Source organism: Lepidochelys olivacea (assembly GCF_965140295.1).
Source record: "Lepidochelys olivacea isolate rLepOli2 genome assembly, chromosome: 11".
NCBI classification, from domain to species: domain Eukaryota; kingdom Metazoa; phylum Chordata; order Testudines; family Cheloniidae; genus Lepidochelys; species Lepidochelys olivacea.
The window spans coordinates 17249101-17272541 of NC_140421.1; the positions used below are offsets into that span (position 1 = coordinate 17249101).

General features: G+C 40.0%; 1 protein-coding gene across 1 annotated transcript in view; it reads right to left on the bottom strand.

Annotated features, from left to right (window-relative positions):
* NCKAP5 (NCK associated protein 5) overlaps positions 1-23441 on the bottom strand; it is a 568803-nt gene that overhangs the window by 14778 nt on the left and 530584 nt on the right. Inside the window, exon 20 of the mRNA XM_084643960.1 lies at positions 21230-21417. Coding sequence (XP_084500086.1) covers positions 21230-21417 — 188 coding nt within the window. The remainder of the gene's footprint in view (positions 1-21229; positions 21418-23441) is intronic.

Sequence of the window (23441 nt, forward strand, 5' to 3'; positions counted from 1 at the left end):
CACATGGGAACAATAATCAAGGTTTCTCTACTGCAGCTCTGTAACAACTGGAAAACACTCTGCTGGCTCATGTCCCATACTCTGATGGGATATTAACCTAAAATCTAATTAATCTATGAATGAATTACGGCTCTAGAAATACACTGATTATAATCAATATTAAGTGAGATCCTAACAGAAGACAAGATGAAGAAAAAGCTGTAAAATTAACAGAGGTTGATAAATTCTGTTTACTATGTCTGATGATTTTTAGGGGGATAATTTTACAATCCATCAAACTTTTGTCAGTTCAAAAGTCACACTGCCAAACGTATGCAGTAAATTAATTTTTAAATTTACATATCTATTAAATATCTTATTGAAAACAGCATGAAGCAAGTCCGGGTTGAATAATAAAGTAACTTGTTATTCTAGCAAACAGGAAGCAAACAAAAACCCCACAACCCTCCTATTGAAAAAGACTTTATACTCAGGAAATAATCATATAAATCTCTATCTGAACTAGTTAAGTAAAACAATGTATTATTAAGTCACGCACCAAGATTTACATTAAGAATTATGGCACTGATGAAAAACAATCAAGACAAGAAAATTCATAATTTAAATGCCAAGAAATTCATGGTTAAGGTTGAAATTTTCCATAAGCGTGTTTCTCATCTTGGGCCTGGGCTCCATTAGTGGTGCCAGACAAGTATGGGAGTGGGTGTGGGAAACTGCACCCACTCTGACTTGGCACCGTGGGGAGCTCCTTGGAACCCATCTTCCCTCCCTGCACCTGCAGTAACCCTGAATGCCATTGCCACAGAAGCAGCTTAAGTGTATAGTGGTACCATCTCAGGAAGTAGCTCCCCTACCCAAAGTTTGTTTCGCACTCACAACACCAGAGAGGTCAGCTGCCAAAGGATGTGTTCCAGCTCCATTCTGGACACCTCCCACCAGAAGAAGAAAGAGAACCATGTAACTTGATGAAGAATGAGGAAAGGAGCATAGGGCTCAATCAGGTGAGGGGAATGGAAAAAAGGAAAGAGGAAAAAACCCTTTGAAATCAAAATTTAAAAAAAGAGAAATAATCAGGTGGAGGGTGAGGTGGCTAAGAATGTGTTTGTGGGGGAAGAGAGAGAGAGGAGAGAGCAACAATTAGAAACCCTGCCACTGTGGTCGGGCATGGCACAAGAGGTTACAAAAGAGGAGGGTAAGAACACACCAACCTGTCACAAACTCCAAAAAAGGTGGATGGGGAACCATTCTGATATGTTTTCCTAGGCACACTGGAAACATCAGAGACCAGTCAAGGAGAGTTCCTGGCAGGAGCCACATTTCAGCCTTATCTATAAATCATTGCTGCTTTAATGATTTTCTGTTATAACTTTGACATGTCCTGGACTCCCACTGCTGTTTCTCCTGTGTTATGTCTCACTGATATGCTGCTGAAATCAATGGAACGTCAGTAATGCCTGTCCTAATGTCCCCTTGATTTCCTTTTCTCAATATCATCTCCATGCCTTTTCTCACGCAACAAAAACCCTTTCCAAACCTGGTCCACCAATTCATTACCTTCTACTCATTCCAATCTCCCCTAAACAATCATTTCTTCCAGGCCCTCTACAACAGGTGATTTGATCTAAACAGACAAAACCAAGTTTTACTTTAGAGAAACCATCCAGGTGTGCATGCATTGTAACCACATCACCATAACCCTTGTGGTTTCTTCCCCAATCCCTGCTCTCATTAGCTGCTATCGCTCACAGTATCATCTCCAATATTAGAATGCAAAATGCTTGGGTCAGGGACCATGTCTCTTCATTTAATCTGTACAGTATCTAGCACATCTCTGGATGCTAAGGCATACTTTATGCATGTTGCAGAAGAGAAGCAATGTGTTTCTGGACTCCTTCCACATAGCAGTCCAGTAGAAAAATGGAGTGTATTTGTGGTGGCGTTGGTTAGGGTAGTAACAAGGTAAAATAAAACTGAGTAGTGTAGTCTGTGGCCTAAAATACATCTGGGCATATACAAATATAGATCATAGACTAATCTAATATTTGCCAGGAAACTCAAGGATCTAGTCCTGTGATGTGTGACTCATCTGGCTTACTCCACAAGGAAATGACAGAGACATACAGGAAATAGGTGAGTCATGTCAGACACAAAACCAAATGGCAGAGGACACCCTTCACTCTCTGCTGTGGAGAATCATCATAAAGAAATATCAGTAGGAATAAGCAGAGTATGTTGGCACCGAGAAGTGGACTGCAGGTTACACAGCTAGAAAGCTATGATACCTAAAATAGCTGTTAGATGTTGTATGTGACAGACTCACTGAGGGGAACCTTGTGAAGTTTCTTGTCCTCCCTGTGGGTTTTCTCCAGTGACAGAATGATGCAACTCATAGTGTGTGTATTTAGTGATGTGTAATTGGTGGGGTGACCCGACACTGCAGTGAACGTGTAGGAGAAATATGTTTAAGATTTTTTGTCTTGTCTTATGTGTTTTAGAAATGTTACTGCATTATTAATTCTGTCAGCTGTTCTGAGATGTGTTATATGCCTCATATTCCTGTATATAAAATAAAGGGGACATTATTGTTATTATACAAGGCCACTAGGAGGGCTATAATACAACTGGAATACGTGCACACATACTGTAGCCTATTCGTTAATGTGCATCAATTTTTTTGAGTGATCAGATACATGCCAGATGATGCACAACAACAAACTCATTGGGAAATAATAAAAATCAGTAACTTAAGTTATATTAGGAAATGAACAGTTTGAAAAGTTTTGTTGAAAAACAAAACAAATCTATGTTTGATAAATATTGGAGCCTAAGTAAATCTTTAAAATATTAACAGGTTCCATGTTTTGAACCAATCAAATGCTTATGAGGATTTAATTAAAATTGCCCCAGTGCACAGACACTGCAATGAGATCAACACAGCAGGATTCCCGAGCTGGCATGAAGCCCCACTGAAGTATGTAGGGCTCTGTGGATGCTACCATAAAATTAACTAATAATAATAATGATTATTTACTTAGCACTGCTATAGCAACTTTTTATGAATTAAACCCCAAATACACCAGGGAGGTATTATTTTTATCCTTAGTTTCACTGATGTGGAAAGTGAGGCAACAAGAGATTAAGTGATTTGTCCGATATGTCACCCAAAAAGCCAGCAGCAGAACTGGGAGTAAAATCCTACTCTCTTGATTCCACAGTGCTGTGCTTTAACTACTAGCCCATGTAGAAATATTAGAGGATTTTTCTCCTTCAGCGAGGAAATTCTCTATACAGACATTAAGGACTGGATTGTACTCCTCATTAGAAGAGATCCTGAAATGCTATGTCAGAACAGCAGACCTACAATCTGATCCAAAATTGATTGAAGCTAATGGCATAGTTTCCATTGACTTCGGTGAACTTTGGATCAGGACCTTGGTATGTTAGAGATATAAATAGGTTAATTTACCCAACTCCCCTAGAAACAAAATTTTGAGCTGCAAACTAAAGCTAAAAAATACCAAATGGAATGCCATCTGCTGCAATGAACAGAACATGACCAGTTCCCAAATGCTTGAGATTCTTTCAAAATAAAGTTTGAAATGGTTTTTGTTATACTCCCGACTGCTTCATAAAAGTTGACTTAACTCAGGTTAGCAAACACTGGTGTCACCAGCAACTGTAAACCAGATTCTGATGTATCATTTGGAGCTGTCCAACATTTTAATCTTATTGGTTTGCCCTGTGTAAAGGTTTGGTCATTTTCTACACACACACACTGTGTACTGGGAGCTGTGGAGGCAATTACTGTCTCTGAGCATATATGGCTGTTGGTTATCCAGTAAATGATCCAAGTCCTCCCATTTGGCACACAGCTCAGATTCGTTTCCCCTTTCCCCCTCAGGATGGGAAGCCATTTCAGGATCACTACTGTAGCCCTGACTGAGTCTGCAGCATTCTCCCCAGCCTGCCTTAAGGCACCCCAATAGGAAGACAGTGATGGAAGACATGTGGTTCTGCTCCCCACACAATGGCACAAAAGCCCTACAGAGCTGAGGCGTGAGCCACCCAAGGTGCCTGCATCACTGCATGGCTCCACCAAAGCACCAGTTCTGCCCCCTTTCTGCCCCACAGAGGAAGGAACATAATTTTCACCATGGAGCAATAGAGTAGACTATAAATTATGCCTTCATATTTTAAGTTTCTCCCTAACCAGACACCACTACCACCAGCCCTACCCCAAATGATAGACGTAATCATTAACAACTAACAGAGTTTTGGTCCTTATCAGATAGCTGGAACAACCATCATCCTCCATGTTACTCAGCTATTTTGGATGGTTACTACTGCTCTTTGACTTACTACCCTGCCTCAGTGTTCCTTCTGGTTCACTGTTGTGCTACTAAAACCCAGCATATGCTGGCACAGTACAGATTCCCTTTCTGTACCTAACATTTATAGGAGTACTCGATTGGTAACACTGGAGTCTTTAGTGCTACTGTTTGGTGTGGCAGGTTTTCAGTGTCACGAAAAAAAGAAAGAGGAAATTTAATATAAAAAAAGCCTGTAAATGACAGATCTGGTTCTGGCCTTTGCTGGTTGCCAGTGTTATAATGGTAATGGAAAATGCTATAAAAATTAGCTTCAAATTAACAGGAGTTTTATTATGATACAACCTTTTGTATAGAATCATAGGTTCTCTTTCAAAAACACAGTATTTAGTCTTCCTTTTGGTGGAAACCATAGAAAAATGCCTTTTGAGGCTTCTGTGATGTCACTCACACTACCCCAGTACAAGAGTTAGACATTATAGGTTAAATTATAGGTTAAGTTCACCTAAAGGTAAGTACATAAATCCATATTTGGGCACCTAAATAAGAGACCTGATTTTCAGAGGAGCTGAATACGTAGAACTCTCTTGGATGTTTCAGCACCTCTGAAAATCAAGGCATTTGTTTAAATGTCTAAACATGAGTTTAGGTGCCTAACATTAAGAACCCAAGCTTGAAAAAACTGGCCAGTGTTTTTACCGATGAGGGCCCATGAACAGGACACTACGGTTAGGCTTTGCAGTGTTATATAACTCTTGCAAAAATGACCACGAACAAAGTATGGTATGCTTATTTGGTTCTACTCATCAGTGTCAGGCAGCCTAATAAACGTACCTCTTGCATTTCAAATCCATTTTGTGGCTTTGTGCATGTGTAACCTCTCCCTCTCTGACAGCCATACCCGCTAACTTTGCTGCAGATTCAGTGTCTCAGTGAAGTTTAAACACTCCTGCCATAAAAAGTCATGTACTATTAATGCATGGTTAACATTTTAATTTTAAAATACTCTGCAATATAATTTATTCATATTTAATTTCCTCATTGCCACCCACTTGTGTTTTATTCGACATCCACTGAAATTCATTTGAGGCCTTGTTTTATAGTATGCCTAATAGTGTATTTAATTTTACAGACAAGATGAGTTCATGTTTAACAGGATATCAGAGGGATCACTTTTAAATGCATAGCAATTATTCAAATAATTCTTCAAACAACCACCTGGTTTCTTGTTTACTAAGAATAACAGAGTAGTTAAAAAAAATCCCTGCGGCTATAGGCATTTTATAATTAGAGAAGTTTTAGCAACCTTTATTAATGATTAAGCAAAGAATGGAGTAATCCACAGAAGGCGGCAGTACTTGGAGCTCAGCTGTCAGGATGCCTCTCAGTGACGAATAGAGGGTAGTTCAGGCTGGGAGGACTCAGATATGTGCCACTAAAGTTTACATCACTCTTCTGAGCTTTTGTGAAATGTTATTAAATACATTTAAATTACTCAGGTGTATCTTACAAACTTCTCATATAATCTTTGTCACTCATTGCTATTAAGTTTGCTGAGTCCCCTGTTGATTTATTATACTAGATACAACTATTGCTTTTCATGAGTGCTGCATGGGGACTGAAATCCAAGGTCTTAAAAAATTTGTTAGAAGACAAATATTTTATTTTGGGGCTGGGGCCAATCAAAAATTAACAGGATGGGTGCACTTCCAATTCCCTAATTAAAAGCAGTGTACTTACAGTGGCATTTTCTCCTACCTCTACTCACAGGACATAGTCAGTGTTTTTGTCAGGTTGCAGATGACTTTTCATTTAAATAAAAGTTGAAATTTTTGGGAGATGAAACACGCAGACTTAGTAAATGGCTGGACTGGAGCAGACTATAAGATAAAAAACAGTCTTCAAAAAGATTTTAACATGTAATTTTAAAAAGATATTAGCAAGAACTTTCTGTCCTCTTAAAAAAAAAAAAAAGGGTGATGGAGCATTTCTTCCTGTCTACATATGAAGGAAAAGAAAGAAGCAGGCTACAGGGCTCTCCTAAAAAAAGAAATGGCTTGGCAGTACATTTTGTATGCAGTGCATAGCCCCTATTAACGTGAGCTACGAAACTTATTCCTCATGCATCGTGCTGAGAACATAACTCTGATATTAAAATATCAGTCATTTCCTGCCCCTCCCTTCATGATATTCAACTGCTTTTATGCAAGCATATCACTGTTATAGATGGTGGAGGCAAATTTCAGCTAGAAAAACAATTTGCAAAAATGCTGTCCTATTATTCATCTCATTTAACTTTGCTAATCAGATGCTCCTCTGGAGTCAAAATATTTTCCAGACTCACAAAACAAAGAGCTCTTTTGAACAGCTCTCTGCTCCTATTCCTCTTATTGTGAATTGAGTCAACTCAGTGTTTATTGTATTCAATTTATTTTTATCTGTTTCTTTTATTACTAATAACATTTCCACCATTATAACAATTACATGATCTTACAAACTTCCTAATAATATTTGTCATTTGTTGCTGTTAATGTCTACTGAATTCCATGTTGGATTATTGTATTAGATTATAATATTCCAATTCATGGCAACAATATGAAAGCAAAGGGAAATAAAACCAAAAGCTTCATTTCCAAAGTTGCAAGATTGAAGAGTGTAAGATGACAAATGGCAGAAACATTATTGCACTTTGAGTCATGGTGCAAATCGCAATGGCTACATCTGTCAAGTTTTTTGACAAACGGCTTAGAATGTTCTCCAATTAAGGGAATCAGCTAGTAAATTATATTTTTATTCAGTGTATGCTCTTGGTTCTAGCTATCTGTTGACTGAAGGATCTATCTGCTTATGCCTATTCACCATGGAATCTATTTAATTCTTAAATATTCTTCAGTTATATAGGGAAATAAACATTTACTATCACTAACAGACATGTGCTGTATCTCTAAGGACTCCAAAATGATATGAGCGCCAAGACATTTTATATTTGGACCAATGAAAGATACAGTTATATAACTTGTATACACCAAAAGTACCGTGGTTGTGTGATTCAAATAGTTTAAAAAATGCTCCTTGGGTGGGAAAATAATGTAAATTAAGACCAGTAGGGGTCTGGGCTACATTAGACAAAATAGGGAATGCTTCTGCTCCAGTGGGCAAGTTTTCCTTAGTCAAAAAGGGCCAGATTCTTTCACCCTGACGGAGAGGAATGGCTAAGAGCTCAGTGAGCAGTCCCATTGAAATCAGTGGGGCATCTTATGGAGCAAGACATTGCTCAGTGTGAGTAAGGGTGGCAGAATGTGGCTTACAGGAAAGAGAGGGCCTGAGTCTCCTCTCAGTTACACCAGCATAGGACAGGAGTAACTACTGCAATCCATGGGCTACAGCGGTGTAAAATGGATGTAAAGTGAGAGGGTAATCAGGTCCAGGATATTTTTCAACCATTCAGCCAGTCCTGTCAAGTTCTAGCCCCTTACACACACCTACAGCCCTCTTGTCTTCAGCCTTCCCATAAACACTCCGTCACCTGCATTCCTTTGTTAGACCTTCCCCCCACCCCTCTACACTCCCATTTCCTGTCCTTACCCTTCCGTCAACACGGCAACAAAGACAATTCTTATTAAGGAACACACATGAAGAAATATCAAAGGGAGTAGAAAAAAGAAGGGTGACATCCTCAGCTCCAGTCCTTTTATGCCATGTACAAGGGTTGGAGTGGTGTAAAATGAAAAGCCTCTTATTTGGACTGGGTAAAATTCTGCAAGTGCAGGAGTTGAGGAGACAGCTCTAAGGCTGCCCTCAAGGATCCTCTTGCAAGCCCTGACAGAAGGATTGGGCCCTGGGTGGGGCCACAGCATACAGTGCTGAAGCTCAGGGCAACCCAAAGAAATGGCCATAATTTAGGCAGGCCCCCACACTGCACAGGCACAGCAAACAATCTCACCCTAATAGTTGAAGCACAGCTCTGATGGTGTGAATCGTTTGGAGATTTGCTCTGAGTAGGATTAGATGGCACCCTGGCAAAAATGCCAAAGTCCCATCTATACCACGGTCTCCACCTGTGGAAAACCAGAGATTCCAGTTTTCCTAATTTAGATAGAGCCTTTCATTTCCTCTGCCTCTTCTCTCAGTTAACATAGAAATTAAGTTCTCTTGCTCTGTTATTTCACTCACCACAACTAAGCAGGGAGCTGTCTCCCTGCCTGCTAGTCACAGCCCCTTCCCATAATCCAAACCTCCTCTTACCCCTCACCAACTCCTCAAATGTTTCTGAAAAATCTAGTGAACCTTGGATGAAAAACATTTGGTTTGCTCAAAGTAACACGCCACCTACCACTCCAACTTTATATTGGGACAGGTACATTGGAGCAAATATAAAATAAAGAGAACATTTATACAGCATGGAGGGCCAGTCAAAGCTGTGACATGCTAGTGAAAACGCCAGAGTTCTGTCTACACTACAGCCTTCATCATGGCTGCCACTGCTGTGGAGGATCGCAAGTCTCAGTCTTCCCCATGTAGAGAAGGTCTCTGGACATGAAGCTTTACACTAGCTGCTAGAGAACTAGGTTGTAGCAACAGTTTTTTTTCTGTTGGACCCTATGTTTGTGAAAAATCTTTTGTTTCTTTCCTATTATAACTGGTCCCCTCTTAATTAAGCCTTGGAGAAAAAGCTTGTTTAGTGACGGATTTTTGTTGTTGTTGCTGTACCTTTCTAGCTATCTGGATCATGATAGAAAATCCACCATGACTCTTGGCAAATTATTCCAATGCTTAATTACCCTCATGGTTAAAAATTTACACCTAATTTACAGTCTGATTTTATCTGATTTCAGCTTCCAGCCATTGGATCATAGTACACCTTTTTCTGCTAGGCTGAAGAGCCTATTATTAAATAGTTATTACCCATTTAGGTTTATGCAAGACTGTAATCAAGTCACCTCTTTACTTTTCTTTGTTAAGCTAAATAGATTGAGCTCCTCGAGTCTATTACTATAAGACATGTTTTATAATCCTTTAATCATTCTTATGGCTCTTCTCTGAACTCTCTCCAATTTGTCAACATCCTCCTCACATTGTTGACACCAGAACTTGACACAGTATTCCAGCAGCAGTCATACCAGTGTCAAATGCAAAGGTAAAATAACTTCTTCATTGTATTTAAGATTCCCGTTTATGCATCAAAGGATCACATTAGCCCTTTTGGCCACAGTGGCACATTAGCCCTTTCGGCCACAGCGTCTCACTGTGAACTCATGTTCAGCTGATTATACAGCATAACTCCCAAATCTTTTTCAGGGTCACTGCTTCCAGGACAGAGTCCCCCAGCCTATAATTATGGACTACATTCTTTGACTATATTTACATTTAGCTATATTAAAACACATATTGTTTACTTGTGCTCTGCTTACCAAGAGGTCCATATTGCTCTGTATCAGTGACCTGTCCTCTTAATTATTTACCACTCTCCCAATTTCTGGGTCATCTGTCATCTTTATCATTGATGATTTTATGTTTTCTTCTAGCTCATTAATAAAAATGTTAAATGGCATAGGGCCAAAAACTGATCAATGACAGCCTGCACTAGAAATATACCCATTTAGCAATGATTCCCTATTTACAATTGAATCATAGAATCATAGAATATTAGGGTTGGAAGGGACCTCAGGAGGTCATCTAGTCTAATCCCCTGATCAAAGCAGGACCAATCCGCAACTAAATCATCCCAGCCAGAGCTTTGTCAAGCCTGACCTTAAAAACTTAAAAGGAAGGAGATTCCACCACCTCCCTAGGTAACACATTCCAGTGCTTCACCACCCTTCTAATGAAAAAGTTTTTCCTAATATCCAACCTAAACCTCCCACACTGAAACTTGAGACCATTACTCCTCGTTCTGTCATCTGCTACCACTGAGAACAGTCTAGATCCATCCTCTTTGGAACCCCCTTTCAGGTAGTTGAAAGCAGCTATCAAATCCCCCCTCATTCTTCTCTTCTGCAGACTAAACAATCCCAGTTCCCTCAGCCTCTCCTCTCCTCCTGGAATAACTCGTGTATTCCAGTCCCCTAATCATTGTTGTTGCCCTCTGCTGGATGTTTTCCAATTTTTCCACATCCTTCTTGTAGTGGCGGGGGGGCCCAAAACTGGACACAGTACTCCAGATGAGGCCTCACCAATGTCGAATAAAAGGGAACGATCATGTCCCTTGATCTGCTGGCAATACCCCTACTTATACAGCCCAAAATGCCATTGGCCTTCTTGGCAACAAGGGCACACTGTTGACTCATATCCAGCTTCCCGTCCACTGTAACCCCTAGGTCCTTTTCTGCAGAACTGCTGCCGAGCCATTCGGTCCCTAGTCTGTAGCAGTGTGTGAGATTCTTCCATCCTAAATGCAGGACTCTGAACTTTTCTTTGTTGAACCTCATCAGATTTCTTTTGGACCAATCCTCTAATTTGTCTAGGGCCCTTTTTATCCTATCCCTACCCTCCAGTGTATCTACCTCTCCTCCTAGTTTAGTGTCATCTGCAAACTTGCTGAGGGTGCAATCCATGCCCTCCTCCAGATCATTAATGATGATATTGAACTAAACCGGCCCCAGGACCGACCCTTGGGGCACTCCACTTGATATTGGCTGCCAACTAGACATGGAGCCATTGATCACTACCCGTTGAGCCCGACAATCTAGCCAGCTTTCTATCCACCTTATAGTCCATTCATCCAGCCCATACTTCTTTAACTTGCTGGCAAGAATACTGTGGGAGACTGTGTCAAAAGCTTTGCTAAAATCAAGGAATAACATGTCCACTGCTTTCCCTTCATCCACAGAGCCAGTTATCTCATCACAGAAGGCAATTAGATTAGTCAGGCATGACTTGCCCTTGGTGAATGCATGCTGACTGTTCCTGATCACTTTCCTCTCCTCTAAGTGCTTTAGAATTGAGACCTATCAGTTAGCTGGTTTTTACTCCATTTCATGTGTGCACTGTTAATTTTATATATTTCTATTTTTTAATCAAAATGTCACATAGCACCAAATCAAATGCCTTACCAAAACTATTACCTTTATCAAGCTAATTTGTAATTTCATCAAAAAAGGATATCGAGTTAGCTTCATAGGATCTATTTTCCATAAACATGTCAATTTGCCTTAATTATATTACCTTGCTTTAATTATTTATTAATCAAGTACCATATCAGGTGCTCCATTATTTTATCAGGATCAAGGACAGGCTGACAGGCTTATAAGTATCCAGGTAATTGAATTTGCCCTTTTAAAATATTGGGACAATGTTCACTTTCTTCCAGCCTTCTGGAACTTCTCCAATGCTCCAAGACTTATTGAAAATCAACATTAATGGTCCAGTTTGTTCTCAGCCAGCTCTTGTATCTTGGACGTAAGATTATCTAGTACTGCTGATTTCAAAATGTTTAACTTTAATAGCCGCTGTTTAACATTCTCCTGAGATACTAGTGGAATGGACAGAGTGTTATCATATGATATGATTACATCATCTGTTTTTCCCAAATATAGTATAAATATTTATTCAAAATGTCTGCCTTTTCTGCATTATTATAGATAATTCTACCATTTCAATATAGTAATGGACCAGAGTAATTGTTAATACACTTAAAAAGCCTCTTTCTTATAGTCCCTAATTCTGCTGACCATAATTTCTCCTTCTGCCCCTTTGCTTCCCTTATCACTTGTCTACAATTCCTACCTTCTGACTTATACTCATTACAATCAACTTCCCCTTTCTTCTATTTATTTATAGTATTGTTTTATAGCTGTGTTCACTTCCCCTCTAAACCACATTTTTTAACCAATATGTCTCCTTCTCAATTGTGGCTTTTGGGCATCTGGTAAAGTGTTCTTAAACAATTCCCATATTTTAAGCGGTTTCTGGATCTGATTAGGGATAAAAGACTGAGTAGCATAGGAGGGATATTGAAATGGGAACTCACCCTATTAAACATGTGAGATGTCGAATTTGTTGATGTCCAGAGACCTCCTAATTTATTTCTAATTTAATGTTTCCTCATTCTCAAACAAATTAAATTTGAGGCTAGATGACACATTTTTAAATTCTGCAGTACTCCCATGGGTGGTACAATAAAGTCCATTATCTTACTGGATCATGCTCCTGTGTTTTTTTCATTGAAGTTGTCACTCTTATGAGACTCCCAGGACAGTAGACTGGACATTAAATTGTGTAATTATCCAGACTCTATTGTTCCTTGATGGAACAAATATTACATTATTCATCTGAGATTCTCAACACACTCGTTAAACATAAATTACACCTCACACTCTCCAGTGAGGTAAGTAACTGAAATTATACCCATTTTATTAAGTAGAAGCAGATATAGATTAAGTGACCTGACTAAGATAACACAGGTGTGACAATGGCAAAGACAATGATAAAATGATCAGACAAGCACCAATGCTGAAATTAAGCTACATTTTTGTAAGCCTATTTTTGGCTGTGATGAACCAGACTACCATTATAAGACATTACAGGCCTGATGTTCTCTGTGGGTTCCAGAGGAGGAACTCGGGCTGTGAACTGCCAGAGCAGTAAAGTCTGCCTGGGCAGGGCCAGCACTAGCTGCACAAGCTGCTTGCAAATACAGCTCCAAAGGTCGGTCTGGAGGCAGTTGGGGCTGCTAAGAAAGTGAACAGGCCTAGATGCCAGGGGACCTGGGAGATGTGATGATTCAGTGAAGTCTCCACCAATTAGACTCGGATGGATCCCTGGCTAGAACCTAAAGCTGCTACCTCTCGAGGGCTGCTAGGGCAGGCAACCACGGTACCCCATTTGCCCCCCCCCCTTCCTTAGTAATGAATGTCTCTAGTGGCACAGCTATCACTCAGATTTGCAGAAGTGCAAATTGTACCTCCATGTGCCTGCAGGGCTGAACTGAGCCCTATCTTAAAATTTTTACCATATTAAGGAACAGCAAATTGCTGCACACCGAGTTGTACAGCAAGCACTTTCTATTTCCACAGGCATTATGAAGTATTTCCTAACTAAAGCTACCTTTAAAAGACACTAATATAAAACAATGAGAAAAGGAGGGAAGAGAGGCTGGATGGTTCAGGGGATTGTTAAGAGGATACAACTACTAGGTTGCTGGTTCAAATCCAGTTCAAGTCAGTAATGAGCAGTGGATGCTTTGTCCCATGATTGTTTAAGGACTACTTGAACTGGTGGTGAGAGTTAGTTCCTAAGTATCCATGTGAGAACACCACCACCATGATTGCCAGTCTCAGGAGATAGGATAGGGATTGAATGGCCATGGAAAATGAATTATGCTCTCCTTCCTAGAAATGACAAGACTGGAATGGGTCAGGGTGGGGGAAAGTTGGTACTACCACTTCCCATACTGTACCATTCTGTGGATAGGTAATGAGCCTCCAGAGTCAACCCAGTTCCTTTCACAAGCACTGAATATTTTAAAATAAATACATTCATTAAAAAAAATAGATGAAGTTGATATCTCATCATCAAGGCTGCCAGAAGGGATAGCTTATTGATCTAAATGTCTGGTGTGAAATAGCTAGGTTCCCTAGAACCACAGATTCCAGTCCCATCAGAATCAGCTCAACCTTGCATCCTCATAGAATCATAGAATATCAGGGTTGGAAGGGACCCCAGAAGGTCATCTAGTCCAACCCCCTGCTCAAAGCAGGACCAATTCCCAGTTAAATCATCCCAGCCAGGGCTTTGTCAAGCCTGACCTTAAAAACCTCTAAGGAAGGAGATTCTACCACCTCCCTAGGTAACGCATTCCAGTGTTTCACCACCCTCTTAGTGAAAAAGTTTTTCCTAATATCCAATCTAAACCTCCCCCACTGCAACTTGAGACCATTACTCCTCGTTCTGTCATCTGCTACCATTGAGAACAGTCTAGAGCCATCCTCTTTGGAACCCCCTTTCAGGTAGTTGAAAGCAGCTATCAAATCCCCCCTCATTCTTCTCTTCTGCAGGCTAAACAATCCCAGCTCCCTCAGCCTCTCCTCATAACTCATGTGTTCCAGTCCCCTAATCATTTTTGTTGCCCTTCGCTGGACTCTCTCCAATTTATCCACATCCTTCTTGAAGTGTGGGGCCCAAAACTGGACACAGTACTCCAGATGAGGCCTCACCAATGTCGAATAGAGGGGAACGATCACGTCCCTCGATCTGCTCGCTATGCCCCTACTTATACATCCCAAAATGCCATTGGCCTTCTTGGCAACAAGGGCACACTGCTGACTCATATCCAGCTTCTCGTCCACTGTCACCCCTAGGTCCTTTTCTGCAGAACTGCTGCCTAGCCATTCGGTCCCTAGTCTGTAGCTGTGCATTGGGTTCTTCCGTCCTAAGTGCAGGACCCTGCACTTATCCTTATTGAACCTCATCAGATTCCTTTTGGCCCAATCTTCCAATTGGTCTAGGTCCTTCTGTATCCTATCCCTCCCCTCCAGCGTATCTACCACTCCTCCCAGTTTAGTATCATGAGTATCATGAGTCAGAGAAATTGAGTTTAATGAAGTTTACTGTGTTTGTCTCTTTCAGATCTTAAAAACTGAAGTCATGTCAACTCAACATGGATGTGAAAGATCTAATGACACTTTTAATAAGAGGAGGCATTTGCCTCCGAGTCCTTGGACAAACTGTCCTCTCCCTCTACTTTTGCTTCTACAGTATGCTTTGCAGTGGTTTCCCGCCTACATGCTGGATCGCACGACCAGGTACGGCTGCAATTAAGAGGCACTGGATTATCTTATGCATTGCTCGTAAAATGCTTTTGGCTCTTTGAGGATGGCAGGCATTGTATAATTACTAATTATCATCATTTTGTAAGTCCTTGTTTGGATACTCCATTGTGCTAATATGATACTTTAGAAGACTCACAAGTACAATGAGGCATACATTAATTCCCATCAACTCACTCACTTGTAAAATTTCTTGAGTTTATCTGGGAATGTCACCATGTTGATTCCCTTCATAAACATAGCCAAAACAGCACTGGTTTCTCTGTTGATATATTTGTTTTTCCTCTGCCCATATTTTCCAGCTAGCTCTAAAACCTATTTGAATGGCAAGACATGGTGATTTGAGCATCAAATCTCCTTCATGAATCAGCTGTACAATACACAGGCACTCTGCTGCATAGAAAAAAGGGTATAACTTCACTTATGCACAAATAAGCCTCTTTAGTTAATTGGGTCTATAATTAAATCATTGATGTAGTAAACACTGTAATGTGAGGTGAAAAGTCAGTGTTTACATGTAAATCATTGTAATTGAGGAAAAACAGATTTCCAAGCTTGCAATGGATACAAACATTTCACTACTCTTCTTCTACAAAGGAGCCTATCCTTTCTGCCCTCACCAAGTCATACCTTGAAATATAAGCAAGAAAAAAATCTTGAGAATTCTAACTGAACTACATATAGGGAGGAAAGGAAAGAAGAATGACTTTATTTAATAAAAACATGTGACTCCATTACATAGAGACAGAGAGGAGCATATATTTTTCATGAAGCTTTGGGGTCATAAGGATGATGAACTAACTGGCATGCTTTTCTGCAGCCAGAAAGAAGGCAGTAAAAATAATTATTTATTAGATGTATTGCCATAGCACCTGAGCCCTAGTCATGGACCAGGACCACCTTGTGCTAGGTGCTGTACAAACAACATGGGAAAGTGATGAACAGATGTCTTGTTTTCTGAGTTCTTTAAAACATGCTGTGATTTATTAATTTTTATAAAAAACCCACTGAGATAATGCAAATTGTGAAATAATATTTCCATCTCTGACTTGTCATGATTCAGATTTCTGTGTAACTGGAGCACAGATCATGATGTCAGCAAGTGGTTTAGGGCATTATCAGTTATTGCCACAGGCAATAGAAGCAATATTCGATATACTATGGGCCTAATCTAAAGTTTGCGAAATCAATGGGTGTTTTTCTATTGACTTTGATGGTCTTTGGTACAGGCCCAGTAGGAGTTCATTAAATTACATCAGTTATTGTGTAATTAAAATCAAATTTAACTGCTGCATATAAAAATAATTGTGTTCCCAATTTTAAAATACTGCAATTAGCAAAAATCATGTTAGAAAAATATATTAATCCTATTAATTTAGATGATTGTTTTATCCACATCCTTCAGTTCACTTCAATTATCTTCTATTTGAAATCATGTTTTCTTTGTATAAAAATGGAGACTTACTGAAGAATCTGAGTATTTCAGAATTTCCTGGCATGCCTACATTTTCCTAGTTGATTTAAAACGATCTCTTACTGGTGAGCAGAAATTTGAGGATATTAAAAATAGTTTCCAAAACAGAAAGTTTAGGATATCTCAGATCAAAGATGGGATCGAGGAACATTAAAAATGTATTTTACATCCTCAGAAACAATGTATAATTTCTCAAACATTCTGTTTACTTTCTCTTCTATAAGAAAGGTATTTTGTCTATTCTGAAGCCTTGCTTTGAAGCCTTTTGGTGACTGAATGTATTTGTGTGTGTGTATTTTGGGGGTAGCACTGGTGAATGTGTACTGGGGGAGGAGAGACAAATCAAACTACAATAGTGCCAGATTAGCAGAGCTTCCTTCCAAAATGTCTCATTACAGCACTGAGCCTGTAACCACCATCTTACTAGTGGTGCCTTACAGTCCAATTTAATTGAGCTAAGGTACTGCCACGGCACACTGCTCTTTTGACAAGCATAGTAAACTCATTCTGTCCATCATGACACTTTAAAAAAAAAACTTGACATACATCATTCAAGAATTAAATTCAAGGCACGTACCATCTTCTTTTTAGAAGGCCACATTATAGATCACAGTTCCTTTCCAAAATTTGCCTGATTTTTCAGAATCGTTGACACAGTCCTCGTTGCCAGGATTCCCCATTTTTTGTGAGTAATGTTCCAAGCCACACAAGTCTAATTTAAACAGACTACGGATCTTCTTGTGGTGGACAAATTACAGCTGAGAAAAAAATTGCTGCGCTGGTTCAAACAAGGAGTTCAGGGGCAACCTGCTTTTCATGGTCACTGCTCCTCATTTGTCATTCTGAAAAGTTTAATACTAATAGGCAAATCCCTTGTGTTTTATTGAGCTTTCACTGTTCACCAAGAGGTAACACTGGTTTTGAGCACTGTTTCAAATCTTCAAAAAGTCATCTTAACCCCCCCCCCCAAATTAATGCATGATAAATGCTGGGGCTCAGATACACCTGCTGTTTTCTAGTTTAATGATGCAGTGTTACAAGGTTCTTAAGGCCATGTCAAAGAGTTTTGTTTATTTTTAACCCACTGCTGATTTTGCACATTATTTAAACATGAAAAAAACTATAATATACCAGTAAAAATTAATTAAGTGCAAATGCTACCTTTTTTAGCCCATTTAATTAATACAACCAAATCTGATTGCTCGATTAATAGCAAAAGACCTTGGCCCTGGCAAAGGCAGAATTGTAATATTTGTTTTGAGACAATTCATTATCTCTACATAATTCAATTGTGAATCTCTAAATGTTTAAGGTGAGGAATTAAATGGTTGTTTCCCTTCATTTATCCTTTTTAGTATAGTTCTAGTGTCATTTTCTTTTCCTCGTGTTTTTCTAATTGTAAAGCCAGAGCATAGTCTAGTCATTAGATAAATGTTGGTAGATGGTGAAACAAAGTAGGTACATGTCAGGATTTTTCTTTCTAAATTTGTGAGTGAATGTAGTGTTCAGTAAAGTCCAGGTTTCCGAGCACTGCCGTGAAGGCACAGTATAAGTAATAGCTGTGAAAGCTTCTTCCATGTCATTCCGACTGTGCACTTTGGTCCTAACCTCCAATGCTCTCTGCTATTTAACAGATATTGCCAACTCTGTGGAACTGTATAGTGATTTTCTTAAGTGCACAAGTGGGGTCAAGATGAAAAATGCATTTTTTTCTCTTGTGATCTAACCCACTGTGCCACACACAACAGCCCTTGCATTATCATCTATTATCGTCCTCCTGTATATTTACAATATTGTGCTCAAAATGTGCTAGGTGCTGTACAGCGACAGAATAGAATGCAGCCCCTGCTGAGAAGAGCTTACAATCAAAAAGAGAATGGCTGCAGAGAAGAGATTCAATATGCAAAATTAACAGAGCAATGACATGGGACAGGTTTTGTTAGTTCAGTTTTTTTTAAATGAATATGTTCACTTAATTTCTGCTATAATCTTTTAGTTTTAGCTGTTTTTTCAAAGGGGCAGTCAGGGTTGAAGTGAGGGAGAGGAATGGTGGGAAGGGATTGTAGGACTGAGAAGAGGAAGAGGAGGAGAGTAAGGGGAGAGAAGCACAATAGGATGTGAATGAGGGATTTGGCAGATGAAGGGTGGCAGAGACAAGGGCAATGGGGGAAGAAGATGGACCAACCACCAATGACAATTCAACTAATGAGAAGATAATGTGTCCAAGTCCAGATCTCAGAGGTTAGCGAACACAATGATGTCAAGTGGCACCGAGCCCCATGGAGGGAAGCAAATGGATAGATAGCAAAGAGGAGGCATGCAAGCTGGAGGCTAATCTTCTGCAGCACCAGCTAAAGCTGAACCTGGATGCTTGCCAAAGTCTGACCCCTGCAAGTGCTTCTTGGCTATTGCTGCTCCTCATTTGACAGCCACTAGGACCAGTGTCCCAGGAGGGTATGGTTGAGATTAAGGGGCACTGGGCCTGAAGGACCCTGATTTGCACTCTGTGCCCTCAGCTGTAGCTGGTGCTGGCTTCTTTAGAGAAGGAACCCTGAGGGTTGAGAAATTTTCCTAAGCATGTCCCCTCCAAACTCCGTGAGGCAGCTACTGCTCAAGTGGAATTTCTGGGCCTGGTTGCTGTGGGTCTGGCAGGCAGGGTAGAAGCAAGGCTGGAAGTCCTGGACTTGACAGCTGGTGCTGTCTGCTTTGGGATCATTAGCTCCAGGTTCTAGCCACTGATTCTCTGTTAAGAAACTACTTCTATTTGTGATTCACTGCATTTCAGAAATAGAGGTAAAAAAGCCCCAGCAGGAGAAGAGGTGGGAGAATGAAAGCACATGCTCACCCGTAGTATTTTAAGGGGCAATGGGCAGGGTTTAGCAAAAAATACTTCACCTCTTCACACACAAAATCCAAGTAATCCACCTTCCTGCAGGGAACTTTTCAGGGATGGTGGGGGAGGTGGTATGAAACAGGCTGTGGGTAGCACTGTAGGTCCACTACAGCTACTATTCCAGGACTATAGTCTGAAATATCTGCCAGTTTACCTGTGCACCCATAGGCAGAGATTTGGAGGAACTAGATCCATGTAATCATGGATCCAATAGTCCATCCTTTAAGCAGCCACCAATGGCCTCTCTATACCACCTACTTCAGGGCTAATGTGGACCCTCCCATACGCTCTGTCTGCACTTCTCAGAGATATGGTATCTTAGGTATTAAGTGGTGCAAAAGTCCATCGTTTATGGATGATATAAATTAGCAAGCAGGTTTATATCTACTATGGGGAACATGCAATTTTCTGTCCATAAAGCACTGAGGTTCAGAGATGAGAGTTGTGTGGGACCTTGATCAGTGTGTTTGAAGCCATCATTTGCTGCATCCCCAGAGCAGAAATGACATATACTCCAGCAGCCTTGGATACAAGTCACCTCTCAGTTTCTTCCTTAAATCTAATTCTAGGTTCTTTTAATAAAATTTATACTTACAGAAACAGATTTGGGTTTTTTTTTTTAAGTTTACACATAAGAAAAGATTCTCCGTAAAACAGGCATTAAAAATGTATTGCACCTGTGACTGCTTGCTATAGAATGTATTTTCCCTTTTAATACTTGGAATTGTGTACCTCACTGAGAAAGAGAAAGAGAGAATATTGGTGGTGGTGGGGGAAGGGGGGAATGGACAGAAAACAAGAATGTGTGTGTGGGAGGGAGAGAAAGCGAAAAAATGTGGTAGAGTACATTATTTCAGAAGTACTGTGCGTTCAAGGTGGTAGAGACTCCCATAGTAAGGGTCATACTCTGCTACTAATCTCTTTGTGGAACTCTTGATTAAGTCAAATGAAGTTTGCACAGAAATTGGTGGTAAGACAGACCTAGTCTTAACAGAACTGTGTCTGACTATATGATGGTATTTTGGGGAGCCCACAAAACAGTTGGTAACCACAGCAGACTTCCACTTCAATTGTTTTTTAAATACCATGTAATAGGCCTATGCTGCACTAAATAAAATGCAACCTCTTGTAAGCTGACTCAGCGTGGAGCAGCAGCCACAAATGTTATGTCTACACTGCAGCTTGGAGCGTGGGTAGACGGACTTGTCTCTGCTCAAGCTAGCATGCTAAAAACAGCAGTGTGGATGTCGCAGCAGGGGAGGCAGCTTGGGCTCAATGCCCAAGTCTAAGCCTGCCTGACTCCCTGGGGGTCTGAGCGTAGGTGACTAGCCCGAGCCATTGCTTGTGCCTCAATGTCCACCCTGCTATTTTTAGAGCACTGGCTCGAGCAGCGCTGGCCTGTGTCTATCTACCTGGGCTGGGAGACACTCCCCGCTGCAGCGCAGGCATTTCCAAAGAGATATCACGGGTTTTACTGCTATTCTTAAACAGAAGTTTACCATGAATCTTAGGGCTCCAGATTGTCTCTAATGGTAAGTTTTGGAAGTCTGTTGTAAGCTAGAGCTGACGACAAGATCACCACACTTATGCAACCTCCTTTAAAAAGGTGCTTAGTTTGCTTTACTCCCCCTAGCAACCCATGCCATATTTTCAGGTGTCTTTTTGGTTTCTGTAAATACTAATGATGAATGCAGAAAATGAATATAAATGAGACAGATATATTCCTGGGTTAAGTAAGAGGAATATCATAAAAAGCAAGATAACTCACACTAGGGATCTCTTTGCTCTTGCCTTCTTTACTGGAAGCTCCACTCAGTTGCTCAATAAAACTGTAATGTGTTAATTGTTCAGGCCCATCCTCTCCATAATGGCCATAGAGACTGTGTTGATATAAATCCAAGATTGACATAGGGCTCCCCATAAAGGACTTTCTCACAGTATTTTCTTCTTGCTCAGCTATGGAAAGATTTTTAAAAACATTGCACATTTATTTGAGAGAAAGTTCATGTTCAGCTTAAATGGATGACAGTGTAATTTTTAATAGCAATACAGATACTTTAAGACAACTGGAAAGGTCAGTGGTTGGTAATAAAAGCATAACAAAAACTATGTGAAAGTTAAGGGTATGATTTAAAACTACTGAAAAAGGACATTCAAAGTTAATACTTAAAATTCAGGATGACTTTCCATCCTTAAAGAAGATACAATGGTCTGAGATAAACAGAGGGGCAAATCCCAGATTTTTAATTTCCTTTCTTTTGTGACTTTAGATGAGATTGTTAATTTGACTTCAGTGTAGAATTTTTTTTTTTTAATATTTTTAGTTTAAGTTTTTATCTTCAGCTGTTAATAGCCTTCAAGCCTGAACTTCCTTGGGCACATGCCTATCTTTCGGTTGGCTTGCTTCTGAACATATTTTTTCTTTTATCTACTTTTTCATTTGTTTTATAAATCTTAAATCCTGACTGGCTGGCAGTGAATAGAGTGGTGTAGAACCTATGTTTGTGAGATCAGAATCAAGCTCTATTAACTTGTTAAAGATCATACAGGAACAGTGTCCTAACAGGACAGTGTTAGGAATAGACCTCAGGACTCCCTACTCCTAGACCTGAAACCCATGTTAAAAAAAAAAAAAAAAAAAGCAAAGAAACCCCCTCTGTAACATTGTGAGACAGCACAAGGGAAGGATGTTCTAGATTGGGCATTTGTTTCTCTACTGGCTCTTGCTGTTACACACATTTGAACGCTACCTGACAGAAGCACTGTATATCCAGTACCTTTTGAAAAAACACTGTCTCCACTGCCTTCAACAGAGTTACACTGATGTAAAATCCAGTTGAGATCAAAATTAGGGTGGTCTGGTACTTGAGGCATGGGGCGAAGGCTCAGAATACCTGGGTTTAATTCTTAGTGTGCCACAGACTTCCTATGTGACTAGACAACTCATTAATAGCCTGATCCAAAGCCCATTGAATCAATGAGCCATTCCATTGACATCAATGGGCTTTGCACCAGACCTTTAGTCTCCTTGTGCTTCAGTTCCTTGCCTGTACAATGGGAATTAAAATACTCCCCTACCTCATGGAGTGTAGTCAGGATAAGTTCATTAATGTTTGTGAGGCTCTGAGGTAATACAGTAATGGGGCCATATAAGTATCTAGATCATCTCTGTGCCTCAGTTTGCTCATTTGTAAAACGGGGATAATACCTCACCCCCACACAAGTGTTGTGAGGCTACATCAGTTAATGTCAGTCAGGTGTGTCGAGCTCTTTGGATGCAAGTTGCAATAGAAGCATAGCGTTATTACTTACCTGATCTGGACAACTGTATTTAAAGTGACCAAGGCTGAAATGTTGATCCATAGGAGAAAAAACAACCACTCGCTATACCAACATTTTAGGATTTTTTTTGTTTGCCTCAATTGCAGACCAGAATTTTTGCATCCATTTTGGTTCTCTCTGTCCCAACCCCAATGAGCCAGCTATGTAAAAGTAACAGCTTACTAAGTAAAGTGGTGGTTTTATTTCACAGTAGATGTCACAAAATTTGAAGGCTGCTGTTATTTAATGTGCTTACACATGATAAAATCCTTTAAAACATTTGTTATGGATAAAGAAATCATTGCACATATGGCAACACCTATTTAAGAAAGTACAATTCTCTCCTGTTACAAAATCATTTTAGAAAAATATCAAATGTCTCTTTGATTTAATCACTTGCAACATTTCATATATAACCAAAGATTAAAAAAATAGGAGCATGCCCTAAATAAAATAATCAACCTCCCACACTCTCGCTTTGGGTTGCCAACTCTCCCGCATTGTCCTGGACTCTCCAGGAATTAAAGATTAATCTTTAATTAAAGATTATATCACGTGATGAAAACTCCAGGAATATATCCAACCAAAATTGGCAACCCTACTCTTGCTGCTGAAAAACACCCAAATGGATTATCCTTGCAAATGCCAAACATTCAGTC